The 23,712-nt window shown below is 53.2% G+C and overlaps 8 protein-coding genes across 8 annotated transcripts; 2 read left to right on the top strand and 6 right to left on the bottom strand.

The window, feature by feature from the left end:
• Positions 1–1,112: 1,112 nt before the first annotated feature.
• CC84DRAFT_653852 (uncharacterized protein) lies at positions 1,113–1,677 on the bottom strand. The gene has a single exon (XM_018187009.1). The coding sequence runs from the start codon at positions 1,492–1,494 to the stop codon at positions 1,183–1,185; it is 312 nt and encodes a 103-aa protein (XP_018037657.1). The 5' UTR covers positions 1,495–1,677; the 3' UTR covers positions 1,113–1,182.
• Positions 1,678–2,190: 513 nt separating this feature from the next.
• CC84DRAFT_1089431 (uncharacterized protein) lies at positions 2,191–3,027 on the bottom strand (the record flags this gene model as incomplete). Its single annotated transcript, XM_018174307.1, has 1 exon — positions 2,191–3,027. A coding segment is annotated over one exon (837 nt), but the record flags the coding sequence as incomplete, so codon positions are not given.
• Positions 3,028–5,049: 2,022 nt separating this feature from the next.
• On the bottom strand, positions 5,050–6,309 carry CC84DRAFT_1163502 (uncharacterized protein). Its single transcript, XM_018178279.1, has one exon. It carries the CDS (start codon positions 5,914–5,916, stop codon positions 5,494–5,496), a length of 423 nt encoding a protein of 140 aa, XP_018037655.1. The 5' UTR covers positions 5,917–6,309; the 3' UTR covers positions 5,050–5,493.
• Positions 6,310–7,712: 1,403 nt separating this feature from the next.
• On the bottom strand, positions 7,713–9,240 carry CC84DRAFT_1163500 (3-oxo-5-alpha-steroid 4-dehydrogenase-like protein). Its single transcript, XM_018178278.1, has 3 exons — positions 8,856–9,240; positions 8,586–8,789; positions 7,713–8,529 (listed from the first exon to the last, which is right to left on the bottom strand). The coding sequence occupies exons 1-3, from the start codon at positions 8,934–8,936 to the stop codon at positions 7,951–7,953; spliced, it is 864 nt and encodes a 287-aa protein (XP_018037654.1). The 5' UTR covers positions 8,937–9,240; the 3' UTR covers positions 7,713–7,950.
• Positions 9,241–11,958: 2,718 nt separating this feature from the next.
• CC84DRAFT_1044804 (family 114 glycoside hydrolase) lies at positions 11,959–12,417 on the bottom strand (the record flags this gene model as incomplete). Its single annotated transcript, XM_018173406.1, has 2 exons — positions 11,959–12,159; positions 12,208–12,417. Coding segments are annotated over 2 exons (411 nt in total), but the record flags the coding sequence as incomplete, so codon positions are not given.
• Positions 12,418–14,194: 1,777 nt separating this feature from the next.
• On the top strand, positions 14,195–15,058 carry CC84DRAFT_1163498 (S-adenosyl-L-methionine-dependent methyltransferase). The gene has a single exon (XM_018178277.1). The coding sequence runs from the start codon at positions 14,241–14,243 to the stop codon at positions 14,871–14,873; it is 633 nt and encodes a 210-aa protein (XP_018037652.1). The 5' UTR covers positions 14,195–14,240; the 3' UTR covers positions 14,874–15,058.
• CC84DRAFT_650232 (MFS monocarboxylate transporter) lies at positions 14,956–16,884 on the bottom strand. Its single transcript, XM_018187005.1, has 3 exons — positions 16,302–16,884; positions 16,148–16,248; positions 14,956–16,094 (listed from the first exon to the last, which is right to left on the bottom strand). The coding sequence occupies exons 1-3, from the start codon at positions 16,447–16,449 to the stop codon at positions 15,039–15,041; spliced, it is 1,305 nt and encodes a 434-aa protein (XP_018037651.1). The 5' UTR covers positions 16,450–16,884; the 3' UTR covers positions 14,956–15,038.
• Positions 16,885–20,894: 4,010 nt separating this feature from the next.
• CC84DRAFT_1186292 (uncharacterized protein) lies at positions 20,895–23,166 on the top strand (the record flags this gene model as incomplete). The annotated part of the gene is made up of 2 exons (XM_018180850.1): positions 20,895–23,042; positions 23,101–23,166. The coding sequence occupies 2 exons, from the start codon at positions 20,895–20,897 to the stop codon at positions 23,164–23,166; spliced, it is 2,214 nt and encodes a 737-aa protein (XP_018037650.1).
• Positions 23,167–23,712: the final 546 nt, after the last annotated feature.

Below are 23,712 nucleotides of genomic sequence, written 5' to 3'. Positions count from 1 at the left end.
CTCTTTACGCTCTCAACATGTCGAGTCGCGATCATGAAAGTCCACGTGACTTAGATGCCTAGCTGGTATGACCTGACTCAAAGCAGCTCGCACTTACCATCCTCCGTCACTTCTACACATCCTTCAACGATCGGCTTGTATACGGAAGAGCTCCAGCTAGATTGTCGCCCGCCTCAGCATGTCCTTTTCAATCCTGCCACGGCTAAACATTCCATCTCCATAGCTATGATCGCCGCGTTTCGGCCTACCCCGCGAGCTCCGCGATGGAATCTTCTCCTTTTACGCATATCATTTCGACGGCTTTCTCTTCGATCACTCCACTGGCACGCTGCCCTTCTCTAGCGGTCGCCCCTCGAAGTTCATGTACAAATGTAAGGCGAGGACCAACACTGACCTCCGGCTAGAGTACTCGAATCCTGCAAACTGTAAGGACGGAGGATATCGCGGACTTCGTTCGCGAGCGGGCAGGTTTGCTGCGCTTCTGCCTCAAGTTGGGCGAAAGTACTGATGCTTGCACATGCGGCGATTTGTGTAGATGAGGCCATCATCGGAACAGTGATGGAGAAGACCCCTGGAATTGACGATTACTTCCGCAGAGCCTGGATGATAATCGTCAACATTCAAAATGGGCCAATTAGCTACAGGTTCTGGCTTGGGAGATTGGTGGAAGAGCCGCACGTGAAGGTCTATATACACAGCAAACCGTTTTGTGGCGCTTTGTCGACCTAACTCTCAGACTCGCCTCGATCCATCGCGACTTCGACTCATCCATATGGAAAGCGTGCGGACAGTTTCAGAGCCGTTTAGGACGAGACCCTTTCAAAGCCGTCGCACGTTGGCAGGTCCTGAGCTAGAAAACGGACCCATGGTCTATGTCGGAAGAGACGGAACTCCTTCACATGAAGAGTCTACTGAGGTCCTGAAAACGATCCACCTATTATTGCCTCACGGGGTGCTTTCCGCGATCGACACTTCTGTGGCCATCGCTTTTCTCAAGAAGTTCGATCCCGGACAGCAAGTCCATGCGGTCTGTAGTCCCTGACGCGAATTGCAAGAGTCGCCAGTCCAGAATGCCACGCAGAAGGTCTCACCCCGCTCTGTCTCGAAAACCATCAAGTGCGCATTGCAATGCGCTCGAGTCTGCTCATAAACCTCACGTCTTCCCAGCACACCCGCCTCCAATCAGAATGCGGCGTGTGGGATCTGCCCAGTCCCAGAAACAAGGAAATGCTCCAATTGTGAGCTTTTCGCGCCTGGAGTTGAATGGCTAGTACAGGTGAGAATGTTGAGTACGCGTGGGATGCCTCGGAGGGCATTCTCAATGCGCATGAGCGACGAACCGCCAGAAGCTAAAGAAGTGTGGATGCTTCCCAACAAGATGGCTATACAGAAAGATGCCAACGACACCGCTACGCATAGTAACCTACCGCTGCCCGTGGGAGAGCGCTTGGATCTGTTGATCGGAACGGAACTCTCGTTCGTCGACATCTTCATATGAATACCGCATGTTCCGTCGTGCGTGCTATTACTTCAGAGCGTAATTACGGGCACCCTGCTCTTGTTGTTCTGCTTTGGTATCATCGGATTGTCTCACCTCAGCCCCCGCAGAAGATCCTGAATGCCATCAACGCGAAACACACCTTTCCTCACCGTCAGTCACCCAGCACACATATATAGTCGAACGCACAATAAAAGGCAATTTGAAATCTGATTCATTACAAGGTGTATATAACGGCTCACTCACAAGCAGCGCGACTTTCCCAATCTACTTTCTTTCTTTCTCTCTCTCTCTCTCGCATATCCCGGCTCCTCATCCCGAAATACCCAGTCCCATGACAATAAGAAAAGTCTCCGGCCCAAGTGAATGCCGCACTTTTGTGTACCACCCTCTCCACACGAGTGTAAATATATACGTGATCTTATCCGCCCTCGCACAAAGGCGGGGTCTGCCGCCTTGCGTTGCACCCGTCTCCGTGTGCATCGCAGCACAACATGCTGTTGTCCAACAACCATTCAATGCCGATACCCGCGCTCGATGCAGGTGAGGGGGAAATATAGAAGCAAAATGACCAAACTTGTCTCGAACGAAGTGCTGCAGAATCGCCGACGAACGCCACTGTGGATATATAATCGAGATGCTGGTGAGATAAATGAGAAAGACATCAAAAGGTCTCGGGATGAATGAGTGACCTAGAAGTTCTGCGCGATGCCGCTATTGCCCTGTTGGGGAAACACGGAAGGATTTTCAATCCTCGTGTTCCGCCGTGCGGACACGTCTCTTATGATAGGTTGCTGGCCTCCACCATACGAGTTGTCGTAAGGTCCGGACGAGGGATAGTATCCGTTGTTGTCATAGTACTCCTGGGGGTGGTTCATAGGAAGAGGGTAGTCGCCCGAGTGGTCTGATCTTTCAGCAGCAGAGTAGGACGAAGACGCGTTGGAGGGACCACGGGCAACACCCGCTTGGTTCTGGCCAGCGACAGGAGCGGCACCAAGGGCGCCAATGCCATCAGAGTCCAAGGTCTCTCGTCGACCGTTGACAAGGGGGTCGGCGGAGTGGGCATCGGAGTAGGCGTGAGTAGGGGAGCCAGGGTTAGCGTAGACGTCGCCAGGGTTGCTGTTGCTGTCGGAGTAGGTCATGCCGCTGGTGAGGGTGGTAGAGGCCTTGCGGTTGGAGCTGGTGGCGGTGTTGCCCCATCCTCGGTATCCGCTCTGGTCCTCGGCCATTTCCGACTGCATGCCGACAGCGGGGAGGGTAGGGTCCTCGTTGGGGTTGAATCCATACTCCTCGACCTCTTTCCTGCGCGCCTCCTCGGCACTCTTCTTCGACTTGCGCTTGCGCCAGAACCAAAGGCCGGCGAGCAGCAGCAGTGCAACGGCAACAACAGGAATTACGACGGCGATGGCCGTCTTTCCAGCAGGGCTTAGCCCGCCAGTTTCATGCTTGTTCTGGGGGTTCTGGAGCGATGCTGGGTCTGTCGAACTGGCCGCCGAGCTTGTCGGGGATGCGGCGCTGTTGGTGGGGTTTGCTGTGTTCGACTGGGTGATGGTATGGATGACGGTGATGGGGGTCGGGGTCTCATCGGCCCTCGTCGCACTGGGCGTCACCACCGAAGTGAAGATCAGGGTCGATGTGGGTGTGGGCTGGGCGGTGACGGTGGCAGTTGTGTCGGGGTTGGTCGAGGGTGCAGCGCTCGAGGGTGCGGCGGAGGATGATGGTGCTTGGCTGCTTGACGGCCCGGGTGACGACGACGAGGGGGCTGCAGTCGATGAGGGCTGCTCAGTCGTCGGTGCCGGGTCACTCGTGGAGAGCGACACGGGCGCCGAGGACGGCGGCTCGCTGGTGGGCGCTGGAGAAGGCTCAGTATCGGGCGCGGACGAAGCTGGCGGGTCTGCCGAGGGCTGCGAGGGCGCGGGCGAAGGCTCTGGGGTCGCCGAGGGCGAGCCCGTAGGCGGCTCTGCAGAAGGCGATGTTGGCACGACGCTCGGGGGCGATGGGGAGGGGGCAGGCTGTGAGGGAGACGACTGCGCGGCAGAAGGAGAGGCAGGAGAAGGAGAAGGAGAGTCAACGAGCGACGTACCGGCCGTGCCGTTGGTGGTCATGGCGAGAGAGGTGAGGAAGCGGAGGCTGCGAGGCCGACGGCGAAGCAGTGAGATGCACTTGCACGGTGCAAGGCAACTGAGGCTGGGCAGGCTTGCTGTGTCAGAGAGGTGATGCGATACGGGCGGCTTCCTAGTCGTGGAACGTGTCAGGCAGGAGCGGCAGGCAGCGCTGCTCGGCACACGAGTGGACGGCTGCGCGGAGAGTCGACTGTTGACGACTTATTTGTGGAGAAGGCGGCGAATCCAGCTGCGCGAACTGGGACGACTGAGCAGCGCGCAGAGGAGTGGAGAAGCAGCGAGGAGGCGGCGATCCCAGCAGCAGCCAGTAGTGCCTGGATGTTCGTGTTGACCCTGCGCGGCTTGGAACTCGCGGGACCGGGACCCGGCACGCAGGCGGCGCAAATCAAGGCACGCACCGCAGTGGGCGCGACGGGCAGACAGACGAGGACGCACAATGCACAATGCAAGCGACGATGCGAGCGCACCGCACCGAGGGCAAGGCGGTGGTTTTGATCCCAGCCGACCGCTGAGCCGCCAAGCCAGTGGCCCAGCAGCGCTCGATGGGCGACGCCTCCGGGCCAACAAAGAGCGGAGTCGCTGCATTCTGCTCGAGCGTTCCTCGTTCGGGCAGCTGCACCTCTGCTGACGGCGCCGACCAGCGCTGCATCGCCTGGGGCGGTGCCGTGCGCTCTGCTCCCGACCGTCGCGTCCACGCCGTTCACGCCATCGCGCTCTTGCAACATCGACCGCCGGCGCTCGCAGCACCATCCCAGCCTGCGTCAACCATCGCATCTCTGCAATTGCATCATGTCGCGCTCGCTGGCCCGCGTCCAGGGCATCATCCCGGCCTCCTGGCGTCATTCCCCCATGTTTCGGCGTCGAGAAGGGCAGTCCCCCCTCATTGGCTGCTATACTGGCCCTGCTATTAATACCAGCGTTTCCTCGGCACGTTGCACGCACGCAGCTGGGCGCGCTGCAACTGCACCAGCGCAGCATCGTCTTTGTTCTCCCCATGCTGACTACGACTGACTACTCCTCAACGTCTTGCACTCGCTGCAATCGTCTGTCTGCAGGCGCCGTTCCCTGCAGCATGCTAGAACTCACCTGACGCATCCTTCCATGGTCTCGCATCCCCCATCAGCAATTGAGCGTCAGGGTCCAGCGTGCGAGCTTGTTCAATAGCGCCGATCTATCCGAGCGTTTCAGCATTGCCTTTTCCATCGTGAATCCCGCGCCGAACTTTATTGAGGCAGATCACTTGCAACACTTTGCAACATTGCCTCCACGACAATGCTTCCGTCGCATTGAATGATGTCGCTGCTCCACCGCGTCATCGGCAATCTGGGTTCTTAGCTCGACGGACCCGAGTTTGGTTCAAGAGCGGCACGCCACAGCCCTCGCGCGATTGGGACCGAGCAGTAGTGCACCAAACACCAACATCGGTCCACCTGGTTGCGAGCCTCGGCGCAGCTGGCCACGAAGTGTAATGTAGAACAGTGACGCTTATACATCGTCGGAACACTGAGTCGATAATCATGACCAGACAACCATGGGCATTGTGTAAGGACCAAGAGGAAGCATGTCTACCACGAGATATGAGACCAAAGTCAAGCATATTCATTCGTCACTCGTCTTCAATCTCGCACGTTGCTCTGGGTTTATCATCCGAACATCAAGATTTACATCCTAGTCTACATTCCACTCAATGTCAAATCGCTTCTCTCCGCTCCGCTCTTCAAACACTTCGGAATCCTACGCTCTTGTCTCAACGTAGAAACATGCACTCTCATCGACCCTCCCGTCCGGCTTGTGACTTTGCGCATGACACATCTTCCCATAAAGGTCGACTTTGTTGGTTGTTCCCCACTTCGCTCTTGTCTGCTTCGAGGCCTATTGGGGTGCGGGCCTACTGTTTGCACGGGTTCGACCGCTGCGGACGCGAACCCGCGGTACGCTGTTGATGGCGGCGTCTCTAGTCTCGTTGGGTAAGACTTCCACCTTGGACGTAGTTACACCTCGTCGGTCGTTGGGTATGACATCGACTTTGGATGTCGTGATGCCTCTCTTATCGTTGGGTATAACGTCGACCTTGGAAGTAATAACGCCTCTTCTGTCGTTGGGGATGACGTCGACCTTGGACGTTGTCACGCCTCGTTTGTCGTTGGGTATCACGTCCACTTTAGACGTGGTAATGCCCCTGGGAAGCGAGGCTTCCACAGCTCCAAGGCTATCGCCTTGCTGAAACGGGATAGCGGATGCGTTGAGAAAGAGCGCGCCCAGCGCGATGACGCTAGCGGTGCTTGGGAATCGCATATTGTCGCGACAAGAATTCCGTGCAAAAATGTGAAGATATCGAAAACGCTCACTTGGAGCTAGAAATGAATGACAGTGAAATGAGAGGATAGCGGCTATGACGCGCGCGAGAAGTGCGATTGGAACAGAGGTGGATGACAGGACACTGCGACAGAAGACATCTTAGGAAAGCAGCAGCAAGCCGGGCATATTTCCCTCAGAGCTTTGCGGCAATGCCGTTGGCTCGAAGTCCGCTCTGCTGGGATTTTCATGCCAATAGGTGGCACAGGCTGATGTATGGTGGCTGACGTTGAAACAAACCGTTGACGAGGTCCGGCTGACGTCCGACAAGGGTAAGGTGGATGTTCCGACCCCAGGGCTCGCCTGGCCCAAACATGTCAGTTCCCTACCATTGAAAAGGTACTGGCACTGTCCTTTCATTGGCTGCTCTCAAGCAGTAAGGGGATCTTTTGGGAGTTGTAACTGAGTTAGTGTGTGCTGAATGGGGTACACAGGTAAACAATTGTTCCCCTCGCGTGCAGACCGATGGTCACGCCCAAGGATAACCTCGATGGGAACGGATGCTTTCCTACCGTTCCTTAAGATACACTCCGAGTCTTCATTGAGAAACATCATGCGGTATTCCTTCCTGCGGGCACCAGCAAAAGAGATGCCTGCAAGCTAAGTCTGCCATTTAATTCTGAAAGTGCGTTTGCAACAATAAGGGGATCAGCATGACCAGAAAGCCGATGACCTTCAGAACGTGTATGTCGTGTCCAGACCCGTCCTTCTACAAAGACGGTCGCATCACGAGACTTGAGCCGTCCATAGCACATGCCTTGCCTGTATAACAACAACCACCACAAGCCAACCAGCCAGTCTCTCCACAAGCATGCATATTACCGCGCTCTGTTACATCTTCACCATCCAGATACTTCAAAGCGCATTTATCCAATATGACACAACTCTACAGGAAAAGCACATCACTCCTACCTAATTGAACACGTCAAAAAAAACCCCACCCCCTCTTCCCACAAGAACCCATATATACACCAAGCCCGACCGCAACGAGGTTCTTGTCTTCTAATCAGCACCCCATCCACCCCGCACCCGCCTCAACCCTGACGCCGACCACTTCACACCCGGCCTTTCCAACCGGACTCTCAACAACAACCCATCAAGCACCGATACGATCCCTAGCCCCCAAAGAACCCACACTCGCCCTGATCCCGATCGCGGCTGGGTTTCGGAGCTGGACCACATCTACAACCCTCGGCCCCTGAGAAACCCTCCCCACCTTAACCCTCACACCTCCCCTTTCCGGCCTTATGGCCCAGTGACCGGCCCTCTCCCCATTCCCTCCCCACCCCAGAGACGCCGCACGCGCGCACGCATCATCGACCCCTTCCGCCTGCCTCCCCGTCCTGTATCTGCGCACCACCCTCCCCTCCCCTGCTTACCTCATCCGCTGCGCCTACTCCTCGGGTGGCGCCTCCCGGGAGACTTCAGCCTCGTCACCGCCGATGTGCGCGGCGCGTATGCGGTTGTCCTCGCCGCTTTCGCATCGGTGGGTGGCGCGCTGGGGTGTATCGCTGCGGAGAGGCTGAGTTGCAGGGGCAGTGTGCTGCCATTGCAGAGTTATGTGATGAGTGCGGCGGAGGCGGGGCTACCGGGGCATGAGTGGTGGACCTTGGTGAGGGGCGTGGATGGGGGTGGGGGAGAGGGGGAGGGGTGATGTTGCGATGTTTTCTGGATCGAGGAGAAGGTGGTGCATCCGTAGATTGATGCTACTTGTACGTTCTTGGGCTGGTGCTGGAGAAGGTTTAATCGACGAAGCAGTTGAGCACGTGGTGTGTAGGGTAAATGATAGGTTTTTGTAGTTTTTGGTGTGAAGTGGACTCTTGTCGTATTAGAACATGATTATGTATATGTTGATATGTCGAACGTGCTCCGGCTTCCGAAGCGATACTTCTGATAGCCCAAGTATGCATCTTGACAATGGCGTGCAGCGCGAGGTGGTGCGCGTCTTCTCGACTGGCCAGAGACTGTAGGCACTTATATCAGCCCGGGTATGACCGCCTTCCTATCTCCCACTTTATCCTTTCCAAACTTTGCCTCGTACCACCGCTTGCCCTGCAATGCCCTGGGCAACATGGTCGCAATCTCGTTGACCAAAAAAGTCCTCGCCGGGTGACACTTCCAACCACCAATGGCCCAAAAGCCCGCCCACTCAACCCACTCGCAAAAATAATGCGCATATAGCACATATCTAAACAGCCCGTTCTTCGGAATCATATACACCTTGTCCACGCCTTCAATCGGCTTGCCCGTCTTCTCCGCTTCCTTGCGCTGTTTGCGGTCTGCGGATCTGCGAATCTCGCGGAGGTCGTCGTCGTGGAAGGCATTCCCGAGGAGGCCCCAGGCCCAGATTATGAGGCCCACTTCCATAGAGAAGTAGCGGCCTGCCCAGTCTTGATCAGTGACAGGCCCGTAGCCGGCGAGCCAGCCGCCAATGGAAACGGCATTGAAGATCTGGAACAGGGCCATACCGAGGCAGAGGATTGGATTTATAGGGGACATGCTTGGGTTGAGGAAGAGCGGGGAGAGGACTGCGCGGTATAGGTAGTGTATTACCTATAGACAGCGGTGTTAGCAGGCGGTGAGGAGGTGGGTAGGCGTAGGGGACGTACGAAACAGCCCGCCATTGTCCAGTTGCCCCACGGCAGCGTCTTGATGCCCTGTTGTTCAGGCAAGGTATACATTATGTACAGCAGCGTGACGAAACCTGTGGACTCGGTGATAGCCCAACCCCACTTCCCGGAGACGTTGAATCGCGATGTATCGGACGTCTTGCCCATAGGATACCAGTCGAGCACCCATTGTAGTGATGTTACCTGCGCAAAATGTGAGCCATGGGTTCGCGGCTGTCCCGCGAACGATATGCGCGCAAACAAACCTACCAGAGGGAAGTACTGAAACAGTGTGCACGCAGCTTGCCAGGTGCTGTGCGACGGTGGCAGGACGCCCGGTATGAGTACCATGGCTTGTCACAAGCGTCGAGGGAGTGAAGGCAATGGTATACGATGTTTGTTGTCGTTCAATTAATCGCAGAAGACCAGCTGTCTAGGAAGTCGCTTGAAGCCCGTGGATGGATGCTGCCGGCAGAATGATGAGGTCATGCCACAAACACCCTCGCAGGCCGCGCCAAGCCGACTGGGGGAGTATTGGCTCGCTATGAAGCGCAGTGCTGGCTTGGTCACCGTAACGGTCATCGCATGCGTACCTTCTCGAAGAAAATAAACGTGGTCATTATTGCAAACGAAAACGACGAGACGATGCCAGGAGGATGAACAGATGCCTGCATGTATGGGCGCCTTCCAGCTGTAAGCGTCTTGGCCGCTAATTAGTTGTCCGACCGAGGTCGCCGCCCACCCCAAGCACAATCCGAGATAATGCTGTATATCGTCTTCACAAGTAGTTGTGCATCTCGATAAGCACTTCGATACCAGAGAAAATACCGCACATCGGTCCGACACTAAGATCTCGCGACCATGCGTGTAGGTGAAGTCTCACAGCTGCTTTCGGTAAGAGGTACAACCATTGCGTGGCCTCCTACTGCTGCTGGACTTAGCAAAGCAACACCACGATGCGTTGCGATCCTGAATCTGGAGATGAGGGATGTGGGGTGCCACGGCTTCGATCAGCTCTCTGGCCAGTGCACGATATGACAGGACCACCTAGGTACAGCTCGTCAGCTGAACCGTCGCACAGCCTTGCTTAGACGCGCATATTCATCCCTACAATCCTCTCAGCCTTATATTCTACTTTCTTCTCTTCAATGACTTCGGCTAAGATCTTCCTTCCGAACATCTACGAGCAGCCGTCTTTGAGACGCGATGGGTATGGCTCCATTTTCCGACCTGGGTGTCGCTGCGAACGTAGTGCATTTCATCGATTTTAGCAGCAGGCTGATCTCAGAGTCACGAAATCTACAAGTCCGCCATAGGAATATCTACAGGAATGGTCGAGCTGGAGATGAAGTTTGCGCCAACTAGCAGCCTCCTGCCTGGCCGATGCCTACGAGCTCCTCAGTATCATCAGCGCCTTGAAGGTCGATGCAGATAGGCATTCTCGCAAGTGGAAACCTTTTCGGCAGGCTATGAAATATACATAGAAGCAGACCGATATAGACCGATATAGACAATCTCCAGAAGAGACTTGCTGATTTTAAAGAACAATTGGCTGTCCGCCTTCTAGCTATTCTTAGGTAGGCGTTTCCAGCATGTGTACCTCTCCCAAGAGAAGAGCTATGTTGATCTCTACCAAGAGACTGGCAGTCGAACATCGTGCATATATTGCAAGTCTTGGCCAGTGAGAACAGACGGATAAATGTAAACCAAACGGAATCGACGGGTTGGCCGGTGCCCTAGAGTCGCCGCGATGAGCTGTACAGGACACTGCATTGCCTGCTCCTACTGAACTTGATCTGTAGTTCCTTGCCGTCAAAATCACCGAGTTGACTGACCGTGCATCCCTGTATAACGAAGGAACAGTACATACTTGAAATTCTCCGTTTTAGGACTATGTCTACACTTCTGCCAAGAATTCAGGAAGTGCATGGCCTTTAATCCCGATTGCGATGCTGGCTTTACTAGTTGGCTGCGTAATGATTGAGAAATCTATTGGATTTCCGGCAAACAGGCTCGGGAAAGTCAACTCTGATGAAGTAACTATACGAAGGGCAACGGACAAGAGAAGCTCTCCACGTATGAGCAGACGGTTCCAAGCTCGTCGTGGCTGCATTCTCTTCCTGCGTTGGAACTCCAATGCAGAGATGTCAAGGTTTACTCCGAGTCTCCTATTCGAAACCTTACGACAATGCCCAGATCTTACCAAAGCGGTGTGCCCTGAACGATGCAATGCAGATAATGCTTCGATACATCGTGAAGGTTGGGATCTGACCGAACTCAGCCAAGCAATCTTCCGAATTTTTAGTCAACAACATGTATTCACCAGTGTTTGTTTGTTCGTCGATAGACCTGACGAATACGAAGGCCGATACCTCGATGTTGTTCGGATTCTGATGCGTTAGCGTCGTCCACACAGTTTTTCAACGTTTGTGTATCTAGTAGACAGTGGAATGTGTTAGAGGATGCCTACGGAAGGGACGCTTTTCGTCTACTATATCTGGAGGATTTGATATGTGGCAACATCGAAGACTACGTTCGTAGCAACTTGTTCTGTGTCATTGCTGAGTCACAAGCGTTAACATGCTGGAATGGGACGCAATTGTACACAGTGCAGGTTAGCCTCGGCAGCAGACACTTGGTTGTGTCAACTTTCTAAATGTAAACTGTAACATTAATCGATCATGCATTAGGAAATGAACGCTCGACAGGCAGATTCCCTCCGACAAACCACGATCTCAACATCACAACAATTAGAAGATTCTCTGAACTCTCTTCCACAATCACGGACCAGTCAATATATCCCAAAGGCTCGGCAAAACATCACGTGGAGTTCATATTTGATTCGCTGCTGCGAATCGATTGACATGAGAAACAATCAACTTTAGTCTTCGAAACGTTCGTAGCACGATCGTGATAGTATTGTCGCCATCACTCATTGATCCACGAAAGTAGCGCCAAACTAACCAGTGATAACCTTGAATTTCGCGAAAGAGATAGCATTGAAGCGTCGAGGTCTACGGAAAGATAAAGAGAAAATGGAACCCTAAGCATCGAAGGAATGTGCCCAAGCAAAGAAAAGGCGGGCACCAGGAAGAAATGCATTGCTCCTGTATCAACAGCATGTGCGCATCTGTCCTAGGGTGATCAGTTCTAGTCCAAATGCGCTTCCAGCAAACCCAAAAGGACTCGACTAGCACTGTCCACCTAGTACATCAAGACCCATTGGCTTGAGAACCGTCGAGAGATTGACGGTAGGGTTTGTCGGGTCTTTGCAGTAGACGCTCTTATCGTCGTGGTACTCAATATTGAATACTGCCTTGCCGGCTTGGGTGAAGTTTGCATACTCGGGGCAGTCCCAAGTGCTCCCCGCTTCCTCGCCCACCTCGTGGCACTGTTCATTGACAGCAAATTCAATCACATCGAGCACTTTGCTGGATATCTCCAGCGCGTTCTTCAGCCCTGTGACCATTTTGTACTTAGTCGCAGTTGCGGAGAGCCACCTAACGTAGTCGATGTACACTTGGTTGTCGTACTTGAAGCCATCCTGGTGTGCTTTCCCTTTGCTGTCGTTGCTCTGCACGCAATCAGCACTGCACCCTCAATGATGGGATAAATCACTTACGTATCCGTCGATGTTGTCAGGATCAATCGCGTGACACCCAGCTTCAGCCGCTCTCTTGATCCTGGCCTCCATGATGCTCTTCACGTTGGAGCTCTTGAGGTCAAGCCAATACTCATCCCATTCTTCCATCTTCTTCCCTTTGTCAGCCGGCAGGAACAACCCCTTGTCTTCTCGCCAAGGCTCATAGGTTCCGGCGCTGAAGTAGCAGACAACGGTCTTCTTCGCCGCAAGTTCCTTGATCCAGCCCTTCGTGTTCTTCAGCGCAGAGTCGTTGTCTTCAAGATCGATATCTAGAACAGTTCCGGCTGCGGCCTTTAAGTCCGCCAATGGAATGACTGTGCCTTTCCCATTATTGTCTTTGCCTTGCAGAACAATGTCCCAAACAGTGCCCGGCTTAAATCGGTCGTCTTTGCGGCGGGCTAGAGGTGTTGTGCTGGCCAAAGTAGCGAGTGCCAAGATCATGGAGTAACGCATATTGATGAAGAACGTGTCTAGAAGACACAAATTGAGACTAGAAGATGTTGAAGCCTTGTGACTAAGTGTTGAGAAGGTTGAAATGAGTGTGTCGATTGTTGTAAACTGGGTGCGTACACGCTCACTTTATAGATCACATTGTGAGCTTCGAGCGTTAACAAGTTACAGGCTATGATCGAATGGAGAATACGCATTGCGTGGGGCGAAGCATAGAAGGATTGAAACAACCACGCGCATCAGGGCAAGACCATTTTGCGATCTGTCTGCGTAGGATGTATATCGAAGCTAACCGCAATGTAGGTTCCGCCTACCCGGCTCAGTAATATTCGAGAACTCGTTCTCCACGTGCGTGCTGCATGATCGGCACTCGACTAAGCTTCCCCTTGCTCATCTTGTTTTGTAGCGTGGCTGCTTATGGGGCGGTGGCTGAAGCCTATCAGTCGCTGTTGAAGGTGATAGGGCTGATGTTTCTATAGCCCGCGTACTATAGTATATACAAGGGCTGTTCTCTAAAAGTCTTGTAGCTCTTACAGAAGTACGCGAAGTGTCTAATTCTTTAGACATGCGTGCTTTGTTGGGCCAAGTTTCTTGTGTAGGGTTCGAGAGGACCTACACATGGCATCTTTCGGTCTGACATCGGAAGAGCGAATCCTCAGTGAACTCATTCCGCACCGTAGACTAGCAAATTTACGTGTCCATGTGTTTTGGTTCTCAGCAATAAAGTCTCCTTTCAGGATTCTGGGCGAGCTTCTGATGGCTTGCGGTGATAGAGGATGTCAGAGATGGAATTCTACTCGTGCGATAAGATGTGTAGGACCGTGCTCGTTGGTCAGATATTCACAAAATGTGCCCGTGCGATGCGGGACCGTTATGCCTACTAGTCAATGCCGTCAGCACTTGTACCGATATTGGCAAAATGGATTCTTTCCGCAACGCAACGACCTCGTCGAGGCCCAGTGAAAACAACGTTTATTTAGGGACAATGCAACCGTATCTCTGATTTGCTGAGAGGCTTGACGTCTGAGCCACCAAACAAGGTAACGCCTGGACACTTGAATAAATCTAAAATCCCTCCACTCCTGTCGCCCAACAGTCTCGTACCCGGAAGGACAACTCAATGTTGCAACGTATCCGCGCCTCTTGGCTACCTAGCCTATGGCCGGCGTGCGTAGTCGCGCTGCTGACTGCGCAATGCGCGGGATGCCTATTCTAAGAGAGTTCAGCGTCATGACTGGTCAATGTTGATGGACGAGCCGGGAGCTATGGTAAATCTTGTTCCATTACTTTGACCCAGATGAGCATTGACGACGACATGGCGACACCGAACGTAGTTGACCGATTTCCAAAATGTTTTGATTCCTCTGACGTGCTTGAGGATGTCATGTTCATATGTCGTTGAGGAGTTGTTCAATCTGTTGAGTATTCTAACCTCAAACAATTCAGTAGATATGATGTCATTCTTTGTAAGCCCGCTTCGATTCGGCTCCAGAAAGCTCCGGACAGGAAGGACGCAGCATCATTTACGACTACATCCCATCATTACAACCAAATACATTGCGATGTCTTCCAATGATAGATTTCTAGACCGTGTCTTTGCAGCCAAAAGCAAGGATGAGTCGCGCCAGCTCTACGACCAATGGGCATCCAGCTACGATGCAGATATGCAAACCTACAGCTTCACTGCGCCACAAATCGTTGCCGAAATGGTGCCAAAGTATCTCAAAGTATCTCCGAAGGACGCAGTCGTAGTCGACGCAGGTTGTGGTAGCGGCCTTGTTGGCGTCACACTTCACCAGTCTGGCTTCAAAACGATTGACGGACTGGATCTCAGTGAAGGCATGCTTAAGGTAGCGGAGAAGACTGGTGCGTATCGGAAGCTGGAAGTCACAGACTTGACACAAAGGCTCAACATTGAGGATGGTACTTACGATGGGCTAACGTGCAGTGGGACTTTCACCCACGGGCACGTAGGACCAGAGCCCTTACCAGAGCTCGTACGAATTGTAAAAGCTGGTGGTATACTCGTAGCCACTATTCTGGAGAGCTTCTGGAAAGAATTTGATTTCGAAATGGTAGTGAAGGGACTAGAAGAACGCGGGATGGTCGAGATGTTGGAGAACAATTTGCACAGTTATAGGAAGTTCGGAGATGAAGAAAGTGGAGGCCTGGTGTTGGTGTTGAGGAAGTTATGATATGGTCTTTGTGCACGATGGTCTCAGCATAGTCAAGTAGTGTATCTGATCGAGCTTCAGAAAAGGGCGCACTGAACAGTCATTCTGTCGCCAAATGTGCCTCTACAGTCACTGTGCGAAGCACTACTTTGACCGGAATCTCCAAGTATATCAGACCTCTAGTTGCTAAACCACCCCTAATCGTTTTCCTATCCATCCAATGCTTGCAAATGACGCGGTGATACCCGAGAAGATTATCATGTACCCGTATCCACTGCCATACGCGAACCCTACTTGGCCCTTCCATGTGTCGGCTTCGACCAATGCTCCGCTAACTGGACCAGAAATCACGGAGGCTATCCCTTTGCCTGCTGTAAACAGTGCCACAATCATGCCATTCTCGACAGGGTACTTCCGGCGTACCGGATTGGCGCAGCCCGACCACGTGGCAGGGAAGCCGCCGGCAAAGACTCCGTAGGTTATTGCGAAAATAAACAACATAGGCTGGTAAATCGAGAAACTCCAAAAGATGAAAACAGCCATCATGGTTCCCACACAAGAGATCATGATGGCCGTAGTAACATGGTATCGATCAACGATCCATCCAGTCGCGGTGGCGCCAACAACAATGGATATGTTGCACAGAGAGACAGCGATAGTACCGGTGATGCTAGACCAACCCCGGGCAGCAGCAAAGGAGGGCATATACAGGATCGGCATGAAGTAACCCAGCCCTTGACAAATGTTTCCGGCCTGGAGAATCCAGAAAGCGGAACTCCTGAGAAAACGCATGTCGAAGCCTCGGGAAACTGGTGCGGCAGTATTTCGAGCGTTTGGGTGAGGCTTCAAATAGATCAGCGACGCAGAGACGAAGAGGAAGCTGATAATGGACCACGCGCGCATCGCCGTTCGGAAACCCCATCTGTCAAGCATCCACTGTGTTATCAAGGGAATGACCACACCCCCGGTTCCATCGCCCGCAATCATTACGCCGAATGCTAAGCCGCGGCGCTTGACGAACCAATCGTCGAGGTAAGAATAGACCGGGAAGAATAGCAGTGAGCCTCCCAGGCCATATAGAACTCCTTGCGTAACGAGCAATTGTGCAACCGAATTTGCGAATGAAGCGCCCACCATGCCGGACAGCATAATAGCAAAGCCAATCAGGCTGACGGTCCTACGCCATTCTGGATAACACTGGAAGAAGCCATACACAAGCGGCGATGTGAGATACATGATGCCCTGTGAATGCATTAATCCGACGATCTGGTAGTTTCTTAAACAGGGCAACTAACCGATCCTGTAGTGCCAATAGCAGCAAGGCCCGACACGTTACCGGCGAACTGCGGCTGTCGCGAATAGTATTCTTGGAAAACACCGAATCCGTACACAAAGCCTATTGAAGGTTGGTTCGATGACTTAACCAGATCGTTCAGGTTGTCTTCTTACCCCAGATCAAGGCTCCCTGTACAAAGACAGATGCCAGGACCAGATATGCATCTTTGCCACCATCTACCCTTGGAAGGTTTTGTTCGTTTGGGTCAGAGTCGACTTCAACCTCGCGAGGATTGATCGCTTGCAGTTCGTGGTCATCCATGACGGGGCTATCAGCTCAATTAGTCCGACGTGGTGACACAGGTTGAGTGGGAGCGAGATATCGAATCAGTACTTGCTCGCGTCGTAGAACTTTTGTCAGAAGACGTGGAATACAGATATATACCACTGTGGTGTGCGTCTCCAATTCCGTGGCCGTCAGGAGCGGTTTCGGAATAAAAATGTGACAACGGAGAAATCGGCCTTGAAGTCGAGACCCACCATAACATCTTGTAATTTGTGTGTGTGTGTTGTGGGTCAACCCGAAGTGGGGGTCCGGGGCGGCATACTAAAGTAGCTCCCGTCGAGGGAAATGAGACGGTCAGCCCTTTCGCTTTCCCTTTGCATCGGTTGCGCAACAAGACCTGCTCTGAACGACGCCAAGTCTATCCGAACGTCACATATCGAAAGAAAAGTCTCAGATGTCTCAGAAGCTGGACGCAAAAAGTGACCAGGCTATCACTTGTATTTTGACAATTATCCCTCCTCCTGGCGTAATTTTGCTAGAGGACATAGCCTTATAAGACTTTGAAATAAATCCAACTTTCTAGCACACTCGATCCTTGACCGTCATAGTGAGCGCGTTGTCGTATATAGCAATGATGTCATACTGACCACCACCCAGATACTACATTTCAATCGCGCAGTCGGGCTTGGAGACGATAGGAGTCATTTTATTGCGCACTGCATTGGAAGAGCAAAAATAGGTATACAAATGTAGTGGTCTTCACTTCAGACTGTTGAAACATTTGTGTTGTGGCTCCGTACTGAGTTCATGTACTGGATTTTGCCGTGGCTTGCAAAACTGCGCGAAATATCTTAATCGCTAGTCATATTTACAACGGCGTTAATAAACACGAATCGGTTGCGCATTCAAGATGACAGATCGTAGTGCTTTCAAATCGGGTGAGTGTAGTATAGATGTCCATCATTGGCGACACTGTTTGTGGATACATAGTCGCAGCGGCAACGACGGATATGGAGGTGGTAACAAATTGGTCTGAGAGTATAGCATCGACCCATCACAAAACGCATAGCATCTATAGTAAGTTGTCCTGCGGAGAGCTGGTAGTAACGGTTGCTCTGAGTCGATGTACCTCTGATGTAAGTTGTCGTGGAGTATGATTGGTGTAGTGATTTTCAAGACATCCACAGCTAAGCAGTCCCTCAAGGACTGTCCACATTCAACTAACCGTCGAGCCAATATCGACAATAGTCGTGGAAGCTGAGGTCTAAAGAGCTGCCCCGTTGTACGAACAGAAGCTGCACCGATGTGTCTAACATTTTTATTCATCCAGAGCCTGTGCCGAAAACTGCAATGCCGAAGACATTGCCGCACGTTTGTAGGAGTGACAATCATATGGTCTAAATTTAATCTCAGCTCGGACAATTAGAGTACGCGGCCATGTCGCCGCATACTCACCGCCCGGAAAGCAGTGGTGACTAAGGTGTGCCGGTGAGATGGCATCGAGTCAGATCCACGTGGTGGCGACGGGACCACGGGAGCCCGGGAGGAGCTGACGCCTTAGACGCCTTTCCCCAGATTCCCAATGACTTCGCACTCGCCGCCATCGCATGCCTAGTTCGTCTTATCCATTTCCAGTTCCAGCTCCAGCTCGCGTTGCGAGGACAGGGCTAGAAGCTTGGCGACGCGAAAAGTCTGCGATTAGTGGTCAGCTTAGCTCAGCCCCGTGCAAAGCCCCCCTCGTGCTATTGGCTGCTTGCAATGGGAGCTGCTTTGGACGAAAACTCGGAATCGGAGGGGTGGCCATAGGCTGTGGGTGTCTGGACTCGTGCAGAAGCAAGCAGAAGGGACTTACGAGTAAGGCTGTGCTTCCGCGGGGGCCGCGGGCCGAGCTTTCTCCTACAGCCCTACCCGGTGCCAATGAAATTTTAGACAAGTGGGCGCTAAGGCATTTACAAAGATAGGCTACACTCAACAACCGAGCTTGCGCCGCGTATGCGCCGTATATGCGCCGCATAGTACCTCTACGGAGTTAGGCGGGTATACAAAGGTAACGCTGTAGTCTGCCGGCTGATGCATGGCGCCGAGTTGTTGATTTCTAAACAATCTCTACGCTGAGCGACAGGAAATGCTTCGCAGTTTTACTGCTGGGTATTGCGATGCTTACTAGGTGCTGAGAGATGCAACCAGATGCGGCAGTTGCGCTGTCTATCGGCACAACACCGGCTGTACGTATGCACCGGCACGAGTGTTGACGTCGGGATGGAACAGCCATGCAGAAGCCACGCAGCGCGTTGAATTGGGTTGCAAGATTTTCCTGTTTCCCTGCATATGCGGACCGCCGGCACCAGCGCACGGCAGCCCTGCATTCCCATACTGCACCAGAGAAGGGAACCGTGGACGAGTGAGCACCGAACGGTCATTGGTCACGATTGACAAATGCACGCGACGTGATGTACCGACTGCAGGACGATTCGAGGAATGAGGCAGCGACTCGTCATGATCGGCGTTCCACATTCCCAAATCAACATCGAAGCGGAAAGAGGGTTCGAGTAGTTGACGCAGGGCACGCCCACTTTCATGCTTTGGGTTTTCCTGCCCCGCACTGCCCTGGTATACCTTCCAACCCGTGTTCTCGGATTGGGGGGCTATGACGCTAGGACACCTGGCGCCCGATAGAGGACCCACAGCCGTTGACGATCTTCAATATTGATATGCGAAGACGTTACAAGAAGAGACGGTTGTTCCAGCATCAGGGAAAGTGATAAAGTGTGGCCTGCTTAGAGTCCAAGCTACGAAAATAGAATGAGAGACGAGCCGGAATGGAAGATTCTGCATTTGAAGCGTGGCTTGTAGCATGCGATTATTCCCGAAGAATGTAGGACCAAGATGATGTCATAGGCTTTTAACCGAAGCTCACCACGACCTTGGCAGGTTTGAGCACCGCACGAGAACCTGCGACTGTGCAATGATGTCTTTGGAAGTTTTTCTTCATGTTGTATCGGTAGCAATACACCCGTAGCACTGGTGCGGTTAGTCAGTCGCTCGTTGCAGTGCATCTAAGACCAAATATGTGGCTTGATCGTCTGCACTGCCACAAGACCCTGCCAAGACGGCCTTTCCGGGCCAATCAATACTCACAATCCTCGTGGTTGTAGGTAGTAAAAATTGCTCCACCACGTTATTGACACCAACTTTGTTTTGACGACGGCTAAACGGCGGCCACATTCGGCACCCCCTTGTGATATGACTGTCGTTTTTCCGAATGCAGAGTTTTCTGTGCTTCCCGGCGGGCGCAACGACCGTTACAGGCCCGGGGACACCGCAGGACGCAGGTTCTCACAGTGCCATCTTGCACTACAAATGCATCTTTGGCGGGGTATCATGGCCGTTCCGTGCTGGCGAGCTGGAATCCCAGTTGACTGGTCTAAGGCGATGATCTTTAGTTTCACCAACTATGCTAGTGGAGATTTGGTGCGTGTCCAGTAAGCAGGTAGATGGTAGTCTATGTGCTTCTATGGTTGGCCACCAGCCTCAGCTAATGCACGTGGACACTCCATCTCTGACTTTGCAGTGCATTGTATTGCGCGTCCCGATAGTAGACGAGCTGAAAGGAACGTGTCCGGTACCACGAGGCCTCGCACCACAGAGGTACAGGTCACGCGCCATGACAGGTGACTGTGGAGGTCCAGAGCTGTGGCGCTGCATCTCGCAAGAGACTCCTTCCCTGAGGGCCTGTGGCCGTGCAATATTGTCGAGTGCGCTATGCCAGACACTGTGGAGGAGTTACCGACAAAGTCGCGCCCACGGCTCGCCTATCTTGCCGAAGTACTGGCAGTGTCCGTCTGCTGTAACATCTCGTGGCTTCTCCGGGTCTGACCGAATCCGTGCAGCACGGCCTCCGCAGACCGTTCGCTTGCTGTTCGATGCAGCAATACAGCGATCAGTACAGGGCTGCATCGCAGTGCTCCACGCCTATTGCTCGTTATATTTGGTGCAGCGCAACGATTTGTTGTCGGATGCAGTATCAAGAATTCGGATGGCAGCCGAAGACGTGCACAGCCCGCTTCGATTTTTACCGGGTTCTTATGCAGGGCCATTAGCGCGTATGCAGGCTTGTGGGCGTATCGTTCCAGAAGGGTTGGGCTGGTTGCCGAGCGCCGATCGTCCCTCCAATGGCGGCTGACCCCGGTTGTGGTTGCGTCATATGCTGTGGTATGAAAGAAGTCATGGTCCGCGCAAATTCAGCAGCAAGAAAGGCCGAACACGTTCGCTCAGCATTTTACAATCGTTCCGGCCCAAGCTACAAATCTTCCTAGCTCCGAGTCTCCGAACGTAGCCGGCTTCTTAGCATTCCACTGCGTTCCATACTAGATCACCTCATCAAGGACCGGCCTACTCTCGCCGAGTCATCAGTTGGTCATTCGTCCCCGGTATAAAGCATCTTGCCACCCGCCGCGGTCCCTTACTTTTTCTCCGACATTATGTTAGCACTACCACAAAGACGTCAACACCTCCCACAGACCCACTCTTCCGCTACGCTTCCTTCACCTACATCACCACAACAGCTTTCCTTCGACCAACTATCGCAACAACTATCCGCGCAACAACTTTACGACCAGAAGCTGCTCAACGACTACATCGAATCACAGCGGACGTTTGCAGACTCTAACATCACCGTCGACGGGGTCTCAAATTCGTTCATGACGGGCGCATACGACTTCAACCCGTCTATCAGGATCCAGCAATCGACACCAACGCCGCAGCTGCCTGCGGCATACCCCCCGTCAATGAACGCCACTGGCGCAACCATCAACAACAACTGGAACGCCTTCCAGAATATGTCTGGTAACACCCAGTCGTTGCAGGCACCCGCACAGAGCCGGACAGGCAAGACGCACCAGCGCGCGTCCTCTTCTTCGTCGGTAGGCTCAGCAGGCTCACAGTACCAGACTGTTGGTCCGACTGCCAGTTATCCGTACGTCGCGCTCTCCGAGAATTTGCCATCGAGCTCAGCTCTACTTGACTCATCAAACAAAGCTGACGAATACCTAAGAGCCTTCTCGACCGTCTCGAACCACCTTCCAACACCGACACATACTCCCACACAAGATTCCTTCATGGGATCTCATAGCTTCAACAATTACACACCGACGTCGACTGGCATGGACTCCACCATGGCAGCGCATATGTCCATGAAGCAAGCACTCATGGACCAACACGTTCCTGATGAGGATGTCCCAGGCTTCGCACACTCGGCGAGACAGTCAGTGTCGAGTTATGGTCACGACTCTCCAGCTACACCGCACACGAGCCATGGCGATGATTTGGACTTCAAGATCCCCCCCAACGGTGAGCCTCTCCGCAAGGTGGACTCGTGGCTATTCAATCAGTTCATTGCTTACGATGACGACGTAGACTTGCGACCAGTCCCAAAGTTCGAAAGGACGTACACAGATGTTGCTGCCGATTACTCGTTTGATCCGACTAGTGTAACGCAAACACAGTCGATACCTCAGGCTAAGCCAGTGGCAAACGCACTGCTCTCGCCCTGGCGCAACAGCAACCCCAACGACATTGTCCAGCGTAGCCTCCAGGCAGCACAGATGGCACGGTCACAGTCTCCTTCCAGTACGGCGTCACGCGGTGACTCACCATTCCGGAGAGGATCACCTTACAGGCAACCTACCAACTCATTCAACTCACCTCGCGGCGGTGTCGGCACGGCAGCAGCGGCACGCGAGCAAAAGGTTGAGGCTGATGCAGCTTACGCAATGAAGTCGCGAATACAGTCAAACGAGGAAGCCGTTAAGACAATCTCACCAAAGGATGCATTACTAGACTATCGAGAGGCCGACGATGAGTCCAAGGTACCATTGTTCCCAGATGGTGGCGCAAGCGAGTACGACCACCAATACAACGGTGGCGACCAATATAGAAACGCCACCCAATCCACCTTTGACACAACATCTGGACAGTCTTACCGGAGAGACAGCTGGGCGACACCTCAGTTTTCAGCAAATTTCCCGGCGTCTTCTGCTGGCACTTCGCAACCCTCTTCGACATTTGCATTTGCAGCGCCGTCGTTGCAAACCAACTATACCGACATGTCGACTTTCGCACCCACATCTCAATATCGCACGGCATCCAGCATGCAAGGCCCACCGGATTCCACTCCTGAGTTTCCGGCGCATCTCACATCTATGGAGTCCAGCGCCAGCGAAGCGGGCCTCGAGCCGGGAAGCCAGTCAAGTGACCGCTTGGTCAAGCCCGCAGATTCTAGCGCCGATAGTGGTACCTACACTTGCACCTATCACGGGTGCACGCAGCGCTTTGAAACTCCGCAGAAGCTGCAAAAGCACAAGCGCGAGGGTCATCGCAGTTCTGCGACGACAATGGGCTCTAGCATGACATCAGCGGCTTTGCTGGAACGCAACTCACAAGCGGGGCCTCACAAGTGCGAGCGAATCAACCCCACGACGGGCAAGCCTTGCAACACAATCTTCTCAAGGCCTTACGATCTTACCCGGCACGAGGACACGATCCACAACGCGCGCAAGCAAAAGGTTCGATGCGCACTATGTGTCGAGGAGAAGACCTTCTCCCGCAATGACGCGTTGACCCGCCATATGGTAAGAGTCCACCAATACAGCACTCGTCACTAGCGCAACGCATACTGACTTCCAGCAGCGCGTCGTCCATCCTGAAGTCGACTTTCCCGGCAAGCACAGGCGCCGCGGAGGTAATCACGATTAATCGCGTTGTCCGTCGGACGTGTTTAGCCCGCACTTTTTACAGAACCTGCCCGCCGAGCCCCGCGGCCCAGCCCGATGACGTTTCCAGAACGCGTCGATTCCTTCGACCCAGCAACCACCTCGCACCGCACGAACGGGCGGTTTTCCTCGGGCAATGCAAAGGCCGCCTTTGCACGAAGGCGATCTGTGTGATCCTATCTTTTACGACAAGTCGGAGGAACTCATTGCATAGTCGCGTTGGCCGTGGATAGTTTTTTCACCGATCCATCGTATCACTTTCTGACCTTGGCCGTGCGACACTTATGGCTCCGCCCAGCAGTCTCGTCCGTAGGCGTTCACCGTCGGTTTTCGCAGGTCGGAACCGAACGTGGTCTAGCTACCATTCGGACTATAGTCCGTTAGACCTCATCTTTTGTAATGCCGTTTCTAAGATTTGGCAAAATCATTTTTGGCTCAATTTATTTTCGCGTTCAGCGACGGAGTAATGATTTATGAGTACGAAAAGAGTCGGACATTGACTGGACGCGAAATGCTACGACCATTTAGA

The sequence above is a fragment of the Paraphaeosphaeria sporulosa genome, assembly GCF_001642045.1.
Source record: "Paraphaeosphaeria sporulosa strain AP3s5-JAC2a unplaced genomic scaffold CC84scaffold_4, whole genome shotgun sequence".
Classification (NCBI taxonomy): Eukaryota; Fungi; Ascomycota; class Dothideomycetes; order Pleosporales; family Didymosphaeriaceae; genus Paraphaeosphaeria; species Paraphaeosphaeria sporulosa.
Note: the sequence above shows the minus strand (reverse complement) of the source record. Positions and strands in the feature narration are given on the sequence as shown.

Excerpts from the sequence above, each read along its gene's own strand:
- CC84DRAFT_653852 (XM_018187009.1), bottom strand. The coding sequence starts at position 1,494 with ATGAAGATGTCGACGAACGAGAGTTCCGTTCCGATCAACAGATCCAAG.
- CC84DRAFT_1163502 (XM_018178279.1), bottom strand. The coding sequence starts at position 5,916 with ATGCGATTCCCAAGCACCGCTAGCGTCATCGCGCTGGGCGCGCTCTTT.
- CC84DRAFT_1163500 (XM_018178278.1), bottom strand. The coding sequence starts at position 8,936 with ATGGTACTCATACCGGGCGTCCTGCCACCGTCGCACAGCACCTGGCAA. Across the intron at positions 8,790-8,855 it reads TGTTTCAGTACTTCCCTCTG|GTAACATCACTACAATGGGT; the intron begins GTAGGTTTGTTT and ends CATTTTGCGCAG. Across the intron at positions 8,530-8,585 it reads GGACAATGGCGGGCTGTTTC|GTAATACACTACCTATACCG; the intron begins GTACGTCCCCTA and ends CGCTGTCTATAG.
- CC84DRAFT_1163498 (XM_018178277.1), top strand. The coding sequence starts at position 14,241 with ATGTCTTCCAATGATAGATTTCTAGACCGTGTCTTTGCAGCCAAAAGC.
- CC84DRAFT_650232 (XM_018187005.1), bottom strand. The coding sequence starts at position 16,449 with ATGGATGACCACGAACTGCAAGCGATCAATCCTCGCGAGGTTGAAGTC. Across the intron at positions 16,249-16,301 it reads ACAGGGAGCCTTGATCTGGG|GCTTTGTGTACGGATTCGGT; the intron begins GTAAGAAGACAA and ends AACCTTCAATAG. Across the intron at positions 16,095-16,147 it reads CTATTGGCACTACAGGATCG|GGCATCATGTATCTCACATC; the intron begins GTTAGTTGCCCT and ends ATGCATTCACAG.